Source organism: Schistocerca nitens, chromosome 6 (assembly GCF_023898315.1).
Source record: "Schistocerca nitens isolate TAMUIC-IGC-003100 chromosome 6, iqSchNite1.1, whole genome shotgun sequence".
NCBI lineage: Eukaryota > Metazoa > Arthropoda > Insecta > Orthoptera > Acrididae > Schistocerca > Schistocerca nitens.
In genome coordinates, this window is record NC_064619.1 from 455976020 (window position 1) to 455989002 (window position 12983).

General features: G+C 39.0%; 1 protein-coding gene across 2 annotated transcripts in view; it reads right to left on the minus strand.

Moving 5' to 3' along the window:
- LOC126263146 (transportin-1) overlaps nucleotides 1-12983 on the minus strand; it is a 148936-nt gene that overhangs the window by 110645 nt on the left and 25308 nt on the right. For both annotated transcript variants that reach the window (XM_049960180.1, XM_049960181.1), the window contains exon 5: nucleotides 7955-8088. In XM_049960180.1, coding sequence (XP_049816137.1) covers nucleotides 7955-8088 — 134 coding nt within the window. The remainder of the gene's footprint in view (nucleotides 1-7954; nucleotides 8089-12983) is intronic.

Consider the following 12983-nt stretch of genomic DNA (forward strand, 5'->3'; position numbering starts at 1 on the left):
GATGGGGTAGGGGGTTCTGTTAAGAGACTGGTAGCTTATGCTAGTTTGCAAAAGCCCATCCCACAATCAGATCCAGATACCATGAGATCTGTTTGAGGGGGCAATAGCTAACATAACAAAAATAGATTTTGCCTATTCCATTAAAGATGATTATACTGATCAGAAATGTTCTTAAAAAAAAAAGAAACAAAAACACAGGTCTGAAGAAGCATTACAATCAATAGAACACAGCAATTTCATGTATTCATTCCCAACATTACATCAAAATTATTGGTGAAACAGTTTTCAGATGACGTGCAGGGTTGGGAGATGAATGTATTTACGTCACCAGACAAACTGAACTTACAAGACACATCAAACTACGTCACCACTATTTATGAAAACTTCTGATGGCTTTGGTACATTTTAAAACAAACTGAAGAACTTGATGGAGTGATAAAACTTTCCTTTGTCCCTGTGAACCAGCTACCTCATTCTCCTATACTACACATGTCGATGTCCTGTGGGGTGTCAGTAGTGGATGCTCTCACAAAAGAAAATCCATTTAATCTGATAGAGGACATACACTCTTGTTGAAAGTGATGTAAATCAAACCTAGCTGGCTTCTTTAAAATGTACTCTGTGAGGGTCCAAGATATTTTTTTGGAAACTGCTTTCAACTCAAAACTTAATTTTTCCTCAGGTTAATGTTAATTTATATTTACACCTATAGCATTACCTTTAGCTATATATAGATACCTATTATTGCAAAACAAGCATCATGTATAATTTTCTTGGATTTAATAGTTCTGGTCCACGCACCATTACGTCAATAATAAATTTCTTCATACCTTACTTAAATTTGTAGTTGTAGGTCCCGACTTCAAAATTTTTGTTTTACCAATAAGCTATTAGTTAAAATCGTATAAAAGTAAGCAATCAATTTTATTGTAGAATATGATGACTGGTTTTGTTTTAAGAAAATGATATTTTGATATGTCTGATTTTTAGTTATCTTTCTGCACATTTTGCTTGAATTCATGTTTGCTAAAGGTAGGTTTGTCAAAATGGGGTGGAAAAGGGCCTGGATATTTTTTTTTATAACAATGGACGCATCATTATCCCATATTTATATTTTGTCATGTGATTTATAACAGTACTAACTACTTATGGAAATAGTTTGAAAATTTTGAACAGCATACTTTTTGGAGAATAATGAAGTCAAAATTTAAATTCGTATTCTGAAAAAATTCTTAATTATAACCAACATTGTGTTGGACATCACTCAAAATAGTATAAAAAAGGCTGCAAAATGACACCTTTCTCAGCTCCCTAACTCAAAGCTTGTACAACGATTTTAAAAAGGTCTGTTCAAGCTTATTTGGCCAGTTTTTGAAAATTTTACATAGCCATGTTTCAGAAACATGTTTGAGATAAACTGAAATTTGCTATTATTAGTCTCTGCACCCACTATGAATACACCAAACTTTAAAAAAAAAAATTTAAATGGTGATGGTAAATTGGTTGTGGGGATGGGACACGGAATGGTGCAGATCTGAGTGAATATTTATGCAGCTTCTTTCAGACAGTACTTCATTACATATAACTGCATCACCTGCAAAAAGTCTGAGTTTACTATTAACATAGTTCACAAGACTATAAAGAATGTAAGAACCAGTCACTGAAACAATTTATCTAGCTTGGTGCAAATCGATTTCAACTGATATCAGTCATCATCGGTGCATTTTTCTGACTGATACCATAAGCAGAAGTACTGTCCTTGGCAGATTTCTATCATGGCGACTGGTTGCCATATTCTTTATAATTTTGTATTCCACGGTCGCTGCACAGGAAGGGACCCTTATGGAGCCCAACATTCAATAGTTCACAAGGTCATTCGTATACAAAGTGTACAGCAAAGTTCCCAACACACTTCCCTGTGGCACACCCAAAGTTACTTCAACATCTGATGACTATCCAAGATAATTGCTGTGTCTTCCATTTCAGCCAAAATTTCTTGATGTCCCATATGATCATACTTTTGACAATAATCCTAGATGTAGAGCTGAGTCAAATTCTTTTTGAAAATCAAGAAATATTGCACCTACCTAACTGCTTTGATCCAAACCTTTCAGAACAACATATGAGAAAGTGTGAGTTTCAAGTTATTGGAGTTTCCAGAATTCATGCTGGTTGGCTTGGAGTTGGTCATTCTGTTCGAGACATTTCATTACGTTTCAGCTCAGAATACGTTCTGAGATTCTACAACAAATTTATGCGAAGGATACTGGACAGCAGTTTTGTGGATCAGATCTACTACCCTTCTTGTCAACAGATGTGACCTATGGTTTCTTCCAATTACTGGGCATGGGTTTTTGTTACAGGAATTGTAGTCAGAAAAGCAGCTAACTCAGCCACATATTCAGTATAGAATCTAGCAGGAATTCCATCATGATATGAAGCTTGCTTTGATTTTAACGATTGCAGCTGTTTCTCAACACCACTGACACTTACTTCACTCACATTTTCAGTAGTATGATGATTAAATTTGAGTAGTTCTGGGATTTCCTTTGTAAAGGAACATTTGAAAATTGGCTTAAGCACTTCAGCTTTCGCTTCGATACCCTCAATTTCAGTTCCTGTCTCATTCACTAGGGACTCAACACTAATTTCAGCACCACTGAAAGTTTTACATACTACCTGAATTTCTTTGGGTTTTGTAAAAGCTCAACTAACAATGTTTTGCTACATTAGTCACTGAAGACTTTATGCATTTCTATCAAAAGCCAACTGTGTTTCATTCAGTATTTCCATCTATAGTCCTATGCTTTAATTTACACCTATTGTGCAGTAATCTCTGTTTCTTTAGAAGTTTCTTTACAATGACATCATACCATGGAGGCTCCCTACCATTATGAACTGTTCTACTGTGTACATAAGTGCATGGTCAACTATTCTCTTAAATTTGAGCCAGATTTCCTCTACATGCTCCTGCCCTGTGCTTAATGTTTCAAGTTCCTCATTGAGATATGACATTACTGATTTTTTTATCTAGTTCACTTGTTTTAGTTGTCTTTTGTACTTCGGTAATCTTTGTTGTCACAACCATGTCATGGTCACTACTTTCGATGTGCACATTCTCAGTGAGGTCAGGTCTATTTGATGCCATTAAATCCAATATATTTCCATCATGAGTGGGGTTACTAAATATCTGTTCTAGGTTGTATACAGAGAAGATATTTTGTAAAGTTTCACAGAATGTCTTACGCCCACCACTAACAGAACTATAATTCTCCCAATCAATTGCTGGAGGATTAAACATCCAATAATGACTACAATGTGACTGGAGAGCTTACGTACAACTGAACTGAGATTTTCCTCTAAGGTTTATGGTTACTTCATGAGATTAATCTGGTGGGTGATAGAAGGGTCCAATTACCATTTTACACCGATCCTGATACTGAGTCTTGCCCAAACAATCTCACATGCAGCTTCAATTTCTATCTCTGTGGATTTGAGTTTCTTGTCTACTTGTGACAAATACACTGCCCCCATTTCCCCATTAGCCTCTCCTTTTGCTGTACAATTAATTCCCCCCCCCCCCCCAAAAAAAACCACTTTTATCAATTCCATGTTTCAACCAGCTTTTTTTTCCTAATGTCAGCTTCAATGCTTTTCAGGAGCAAATCCAGTACTTTGTTGTGAATGCTTCGGCAGTTAACCACTGGGATTTTAATGCTCCCACCTGTGAGAGGCATTTCTTTCTCTCTTACACTGATACTTCTGAGTTTCCTAGAGCTACTGTTATCTAAATTGACCGGAGAGTCACCTAATTTAAAAAATTCCGAGTGCATCCCACACACAGTTACATGGGTAGCAGCATCTGATGTGTAGTGCGCACCTCATCTATTTAGGAGGATCCTACATTTCTCAATCCTATGGCGTAAGTACAGGAAGTTGTTGCCTAGCTTGTCACAGAATCCTCCAATCCTCAAATTCTCTGGCTCAGTTCTTCCACTCAACTCAGAACCAGGGAGCCATGATCAGTTCTGGGGCAATGCTGCATCGTATGAGTCTGACAAATAGTGCTCTGTCAGTGCCAACTTGTTGGGTACATTAGCCAAGTGTTCCATTAATGTTCTCAGCATTGATCTTTGCTGGTACATACTGTCTGTCCAATATACATCTTGCCACACTGGCATGGAATCTCATTTACCCCAGCCTTTCGTAAAACACGATCATCTATGATGCTCACATTAACGACTATATTTTATTGGGTGGCCAAAAGACAGTTCCTCCTCTGCAATTTTTCACTGTGCATCCAATTTTTCTTAGTAGCATGCCACTATACAGTTAAAAAAAAAAAGCTGCCCTCTGCCTCCATGCCCCTGTTCATCTCGACAAGAAGTAAAATAATAGAGGGACACAGAACGTGCCTAATTTCCATCCCAAGTAATTGTTTCTTTGGAAAAATTCTCAGGTGTTCCAGTTCTCAAGGAAGACTCGCTGCACCTGAACTGGTGCATGATCTGTGTGCTAGCTTTTTTTAGCATGTTATTCGTGCAGAAAGAGACAACACACCCTTTAAGATGAATGCTGAGGATACCAGCGCCACACACTACTAATGTATCCCTAGTCATCTATAACACAGCACTGCCCGATATTCGTGTGACGGAATGTGTATGTACCAGGACCTCAGCACAAACTTCGAAATACTGGAAGAATGTTGTTAGAGAGACCATTGAAATATGCACTGGGCCAATCTCGTCAACAGGGACTGAGGCTATAACCACGGAAGGTTTGGAAATCAGCATTGGGTCTACTTAAGACACTCGACAAACTTATGTTCTGCTGTCCAGGAGTAACTACATCAACACTACCGCAACCATGGTGACCATCCAGGCTTTGCTGGTCACAGACAGACTCAGTCCTTCCTTGGTCGCCGACATGTGCAATCTGATGCTGATCGTGTAGATAACGGCTTGTGCAGAGAGGGGATGTAAGCTGACTGTGTGCCCATGGAGAACAGTCTGTCAGCACACCTGACAATGGTGACACAGCTGACTGCAGAAACATTGTGTCCTTTAGACACTATGAACCAGTAACACACCCATGGACTGTTCAATTATCTAAAACACTGGGAGAAACTGAACAAATTTCTTTTTTTTACTGTTTCAATCTCTTTCACTGGCCCCTCGCAATACATGAATGAGAATGCAGTGAACTGCTTGATAGTAAACACAGTATTCTCACACCACATTCTAAACAAATTCCTCAAAGGGACTTGGGGTGAGAAACCACAATCTTGTGGATTAAACTTTGTGAATATATAAATAGACCCAGGTTTATCGGAATCTTACGTTCAAAATGTTTTAGAGTTTCTACTAATAAATACATCGTAACTAAAAAAAAAAAAAACATGAGCCACAAATATCAGACAGTACATTACCCAGGTGCTCACAGCGCCGCAAATATTCAGTTGCACCTTGAAAAAATTTCAAAGTGGTGCAAAGAGAGGCGACTTGCTTTAAATGCTTAGATCGTAGTACTGTGCACTTCACAAAACGAGGAACTGTAGTATTTTATGTCTGTAATAACAAAGAGTCTGTCAGCTCATACAAATATCTGAGCAACTATTGTCAGGGATATGAAATTAAACACAGGTAAAGCAGATGGTAGGCTTCATTTCCCTGGCTGGCTACTACGGAAATGTAATCACTCAAAAAAAAAGATTACATACGAAATACTTGTGCAACCTAACTTAAGCTCCTATTACACGAAGCGCCTAAACCTTACACCTATGTACCTGGCGTACATGCGCAGTAGACTGTATGCACGATGCAAATAGAACCATCTTATCTCTTGTATTGTTTTTATCATTATTTATTACATAATCGTTATTCTATTACGTATGTTACTACTGACCTGAATTACAGACTCAACAGTTAGTTTTATATTACAACACTTTGTTACACACGTACATGTATATCTAAATTAACATTTTGCGCATGGAGGACCCACTGTTTTTGAAGCTATTGCCCTGCCGGTGACAGTAAATCTTCAGATTAGGGCAGAATGACGACGAAAACAAAAAGCCAGATGTTGCCGAGTTCGACCCAGGCTGAAAAGAAAGTACGAAGGCAGGGGATTATATTGCTTATGAAAGAACTGAGCCCTGTAGATCTGCAAGAATTTCAGAACTTCACGAGGATGAACATAGCCTGTTTCGAGAAGCTGCGGTCTATGATGGAAGATGGAATTAGCAAGTGTGACACTGTCATGCAGGATGCTATCTCTCCTTCTCGAAAGTATGTATTAATTCATATGTTTATATGTAATGTGATCATACCAGCCTAGATCACTGATAATACCAGTACATGCCCAGTTATGTTGCAGGCTGGTTGTAATATTACGTTTCCTGGCAACTGTGGAATGTTTTAAGAGTGTCTTTTAGCCACAGAATAGCACAGCCCACCATTTTAAAAGTATTTGTGGGTGTATGCACTGCAATTTGCAACACTTTAAAGAACCAATACTTAAAAGTGCACTCGTGTTATTTTTCCAAATTTGGAAAATGGAATGCGATGTGCTACTCAGAGTTTTGCAGTCCCCGCCTGTCGCACTGGGCGAAACTCCACAGACTTTCTCGCTATCAGTGCCAATTTTTCTTTCCTGGCATGCTAAAATAAAACAAGAGATGCAATTAAATGAAACATGAACTTTTGTAAGCTAAGGCATTACGATACAAATTGAAAATCACCGTGTAACTTTACTTGCTTATTACTCAGAAAGAAACGATTGCCAACGTACTGTTGTACGATACAGAGGGTCCTACATACACCTTTCCTCGCTGTATGCCTGAATTAAGATGCTTAACGCCTCTTTGCTCCATTTCATTTCTATAATACAAAGTAATCAAAAGAAAGAATGTTTTCACAATTAGCTAGGATAGAAGAAAGCCTACTGGTAAAAAAAATTTTTTTCTGCATTTATGAAAACCTACTATTAGGAAGAAGAAAAAAAAACAATGCCGGAAAATCCCCAACATGAAAATCTGAAATTAGCTACTGACCACCAAACAATAAGCAAATAACAAGCAGAAAGCACTGCAGTACACCCTTCTGCGCACATGCAAATTATTGCTACCTAGCGTGCATGCGCGGATTCACTGCAGTTTAGAACTGCTCTATTCTGGTGCGCGGATAGTGTGTGTTCTAATTTTTGTAGTTTCAGCTGTTCTACCACTAGGTGGCTGTTGTGGTAGACCAGTACCTTTCATGGCGGATCGTCATGTAATACATGCTTTAGAATACTGGTCGCGCACGTGTGTGTGTGTGTGTGTGTGTGTGTGTGTGTGTGTGTGTGTGTGTGTGTGTGTGTTACCAAACAGATCTAACAGCGGTATGGTATGTGTACCATGGAGAGATATGCAAATGGTCACAGGTTAGTCCGATTCATGGGAGTGGCATGAAAATGCTGAAGAAACTGAACTAGCTGATGCTTGAATACAGACAAACTATCCCACGAAAGACTACTTACAGGGAATCTTGAGGACAGACTAAATACAGTGCGCAGTCATTGAAACAGTCATCTTCCCACACTCCCATACGCATACAGAACGGAAGAAGCTCTAATAACTGGTACAATGGGAAGTACTCTCTATGATTCCCTTCACAGCAGTATGCCAAGTATGGAGGTCGATACAGATACCTTTTTCAATCAGCTATTGATTAACTCTAATACAGATTATAAGATTCACTCAATTGGAAAGCAAATGCTGTTTAACAGCTCCTCATTATGTTTAACTGTTCCATGTATACATGGTCTTAAATATCACACATAAGATTTGTTCAGAAAATAGCACCTTGCGAAAACAAAATAAGACCACAAAGCAGACTAAAACAACATCAATTCTTGTTACTTTTTGAACACATCAAGTAAGTGTTAGTGTACTACATCATATTCTTTAACAAACCTGATCTTTGGACTTGAATGCCTGAAAAACTGCAGGAACTTTGGTATTAGAACATTGAGAGGGCGATTTAAAGCATCACTGTCCAACAGTTCTGATGAATCTTCACAAATTTTCTGCAGTGCACCAAATGCTCCCTGTAAAATAAAAACAGGTTGGTTAATATTTAAAGTACAGTATTCTGTTAAGTGTTTTACATCCTCTGTCAGAAAGATGTAAGCTGCTCCTAGAAACGATGGCTACTATCAGAAATTCACTTCTGCTACAGAACTGGGTGGTATCTTGCTTTCTGCTGGAGGTGTTTTGTAGTCTAGAAATTGCACTTCACTTTTGCAAATCACTTTCATGTTGTGACATTATCACAGTGTTACACCATGTTGCTACTTAAATTACAACATTTACAAGCCGTAAGCTTAAAGGTTTTGTAATGCAAGAAATTTGTCAATTACAAACAATATTAAGATCTAATTCTTAAACCTAATTTAAGCAGCACATTACTCTCTCACAATATATTGTTTGTTTATTAAATGTCTGCTACATATACCCTATTTAGTTGTAGCTGTTTTGTTCTGACCGTGCCTCACTGCAGTCCACATTCATCAAAACTTTCATACAACAAATAGGAAACAGTGCAATATCGGAAACCAATCTAGAGAACTTGACAATGTTAAAGTTTGAAAATGGAAGCAACACAATTGTCAACATGAATTAGGATACATAGCTACTCACCACATAGATGAGGCATTGAACAGCAAGCAGAAACACACAACCAAAACATATGACCATGGTTGCCTCTGGGCACTTTGACCCCACTAGGGCAAGTAGCAATATTGGCTGGCATGTGTAAATTGGGGATACACAAGTGGCATAGGTTGAGGAGAGGTGGAGAGAGCAGGGTATGAATTGGGGGGAGGGGGGAAGGAAAGGGGGCGGGGAGGAAGACGACCATAGATCTGCCTGTAAATGTGCTCAGATGTGACGAGGACAAGATGATGGGCTAGTAGATGAAGCATTGGAAGAGCTGTACTTGAGGGAGGGGGATCATAAAAAGGGAAAGGACTGTACATGTAAGTTGTACAGATAAAGGGGGTGTGGAAATAGGAAGCTGAAGCTGAGGGGGGTGGGGGAAGAAATGGGAACGAAGTATATGTGGCAAATAGTGGCAATATGTGGCAATCTGCACAATTCAAAAAAGCTTGTGTTAGTGAGAAGGATCCAGACGACATGGACTATGAAGTAGTCACTGAAGTAAGCACACTGTGCTGGGTTGCCATTCACTCGGCGACTGTATGCTCCAGCTGTCTCCGTTTGGTGGTGGCCATTTATGCAGCCACGCAGCTTGTTAGTGGTCACACTCATGTAGAATGTGACATAGTGATTGCAGCTGAGTAGGTAGCCCTACCTTTGATGGGACAGAAAAAGCCTGTCACAGGACTGGAGTAGTCAGTAGTGGATCTATGGGACATGTCTTTCACGGGGATACAAGCCGCTGCAAATAACATCAAACATAAATCAAGTACGGCATTAGTGAGAGAAAGGATTTGTTTCAGTTAGTGTGAACTGGATTTCGTATTGAATGCCATGTATTATCTTCATTGAGAATTAGCAGCAAGACTGTCTACTTTGTCTTGAAACTGGGTGGATGCTGCGACATGGGCCAAAGCAAACTGGAGCCATGACAAGGCTACGGCAAGGCAAATGGCCAAGTTCCAATGACTTTCAACACAGATGCTGGAAGAAGTTCCTACTCGACAATCCGTTATTAACTTCACGAGGAAACCTATAGGTGACGCGACTACGCCTGTATTAGCAAGAGGTCTCAATTTTGCTCCTAAACCTGCTTCACCACCACTACTGGACTTTATCAGTTCCATCGAAGAAGCTGTGCAATGTCTTGCTACAGATGAAGCTGAGGAAGTGCGCCAGGAGCCTTGTCTTGTGTGTTAACAAGAGCCACACTGCTGAAGAGCAACAGCTTGCCTACGGAGAGGGCAGCAATCCGGAACTTGCGAGCACACCCAGATACAGTGGTACTTAAATCCGACAAAGATAAAGTTACTGTTTTAATGCTACAGGAGGACTATATTAATAAGATCAATGTTTTATTAAGCGATTCAACATATTGCAAAATTTATAAGGATCTTACTACCTGAGTGGTGCAGAAAACAGCAGAACTACTGACTAACAGTTACTTACCAAAGGAGATAGTTAAGAAACTGAAACCAAATAGTTCAGATTGACCTAGGCTATATGGATTGCCAAATACCCACAAGGATAACGTACCATTACGTCCAACTGTGAGTAATATTGGAGCAGCTGCCTACAAAATGTATATGGGGACAAGGAAAACAAATTCCCGGATTATTCCTGGATATCCCGATTAAAAAATATGCATTTTCCTGGGCGAAAATATGCTTTTTCTGTGTTAAGTGACAGTTGGTTTTCCGTAGATTTTTTCCCTTGGAACTGTAAAACTTATCAGTCCTTTGAATGGTTAAGGTTTTTTACACTCGCGCAGAACTTCCCGGGAGGGGGGGATAGTTTTGGAAAGACTTTTAATGGGGGGGGGGGGGGAAGGGGAGAGAAGTTTTGGAGAGACCTTTGATTTGCAGCAACATATACAATGTATATTTTCGTATTACGAAAGTATAAATTCGAATTACACAAACACAGCGCGTTAGTTTCTGGAGCGTTGAAACCGAGATTGCGACGTCCTTTTATAATCCAATTATATCTCATGCCACGTGATCTCACCAGCCGATGACAGCAGATATTCAGAGCATAGGACACGTGTTATAGTCAGCCAATAGCAATATTACTGGTTACATAGCGCGAACACACAAATAGGAAAAGTTAACAGTTTACATTAATATACATAGTATAGCTACAAGAAAAGCTAAGCTACCACATATAATATTGGTCTCTAAGATTAACAAGCTACAATAGAAGCTAAGCTTTCACATGTAATATTGATCTTTTCTGTGTGTGTAATACTTTAAGATAAACAACACTAATGTGCCAGTAAATTTAAAATTATGACATAAAAGTCTAGTCTTTTGGGTTCGAAATTCTTGTAAGTGGCTCGTCCTCAAAGTGTTCAGTTTTGAACGCGCTGTGATTTACAAATTCATCCTACTTTCTCACACATAACATAATTCATCTCGCATAAAAAGAAATTTATTTTGAAAGTGACGCTTTTCGAACCACCATTCGCAATACTACCCGGAGACTGTTAGAAATAGGTTCTATTTAGCAGATGCCAGAGTGTACCAGAAAACAGGCATTATTGCACGTGCGGAGCTGCATTGGTGTAGGAGGTCTGCATGTTCCTATGCGTAAAGCACTAAGAGAGCTTACAATACACCATAAAAGAAACAGGGCATCAGAGAATACTCCCAAGAGCATCGGATTCATAAACCATACTAAAAATCATAACAGCTTGAAGTGCACATTGTTTTTTTTCCAGATTCACAATGAAGTAGGTCCCATCTAATATTAAGCTTTTCAGTGTGGTTTTTGGGATGTAAATTTTCTTAAGAGTACCAGTATTGTACAATCTCATTTTTGGTTCTTTATTATGGCATAATGCCATACACGGCAGATGATGATAATGTGCACTTGAAATTCAGTGAACAGTTGGAACTAGTCAATACTGTGGAATGAAATCATTTCAAATAAAATGATTGCCTTAATAAAGTCAAATTTCTTTCGCAAACTTGTAAAAATAATTTCACTGTTCTGCAAGGCGATTAATGCTTGACTGTTAACAACTTAGAAATTCAATAAAATCATAAAACAAACTAATAATATATTTTTGCCCTCCATAATTATGTGAATGTATTTTAATTCACTTGATAGTTCCTGGCCACAGAAATCTGTTTTGTTTTCATTTGACGTGGGAGCTGTAAACAAAGAGAAGCAGCGAAATCACTTAAACGCAAACACGGGTCATGTGGAGACTAACCCCCTCCCCACTACAACTCTAACAACTCTGCGAATGTGCGAATCTGTCAGCTAGGGCACGCGAGAAAAAATTTTCTAGTTTGCATCTGGCTGCTACTGCCGATACAGCTAAAGCCACACTTCATGTAGCAGGAAGCGGGAGAAGGTATTGCTCATACCCTAGTCAACTGCGCACGCGCATGAGCCTGCCAGCAACTGGTCAAACGAATCTAATGTTAACAGTTGTGAGGTCACGCTCATGGCAAGCAGTTTATTGTTACGAAGAATTACACAGTCTTTGCCCTATGGCCTTTTGACATACTTTTGCTATTTGCAAACGCTTGTGTGCACGTTGTTTTGTTGTTGTAAATGGCGCATTTCCCTTGCCACTAAAGTTTTATTTTTTTCCCCCTCTCGTTTATATTTTATTGCTGCAGCATCATACTCCAGTAGCAGTATACAGTAACATTCTTTGCTAGAGAATCAATTCTTACCAGTCAAAATTACAAAAATTTAACTGAAAGCTAAAACAATGAAAAATTCCCGGAATTCCAGATTCCCGGTTTTTCCCAGTTTTTTCCGCAGATGAAAAAATTCCCGTTTTTTTCCCCAGATTTCCCGGGTCGTATACACCCTGGCCTACGACTTAGGAAAGTATTTAGAGTCTTTGCTCAAACCAATGATAGGAAAGTGTCCACATCACAAAGAATTCTAGTGATTTCATCAGCAGACTTACTTTATTGCAGCTGCAAAGTTATGACTTGTTGGTCAGTTTCTATGTAGTTTCACTTTTTACAAATGTACCTCTTGTGAACTCACTACATCTCATTGGCAATAAGTTTGGAGCTGACATTACAGCACTGTTTGAGCACATCCCCTCCTCTAAATATTTCTTATTTAATGAGTTTCATCAGCAATTAAATGGTGTCGCCATGTGGAGTCCTTTGTCTCCCCTGGTGACCAGTCTTTTATGGAAGATTTTGAGAAGCGAGCACTCACCTCAGCCACATTTAAACCAATAGTATTTTGGCGATGTGTTGATGATACTTTTATAGTTTGGCCTCATGGTTTGGACTGTCTGCAAGCATTC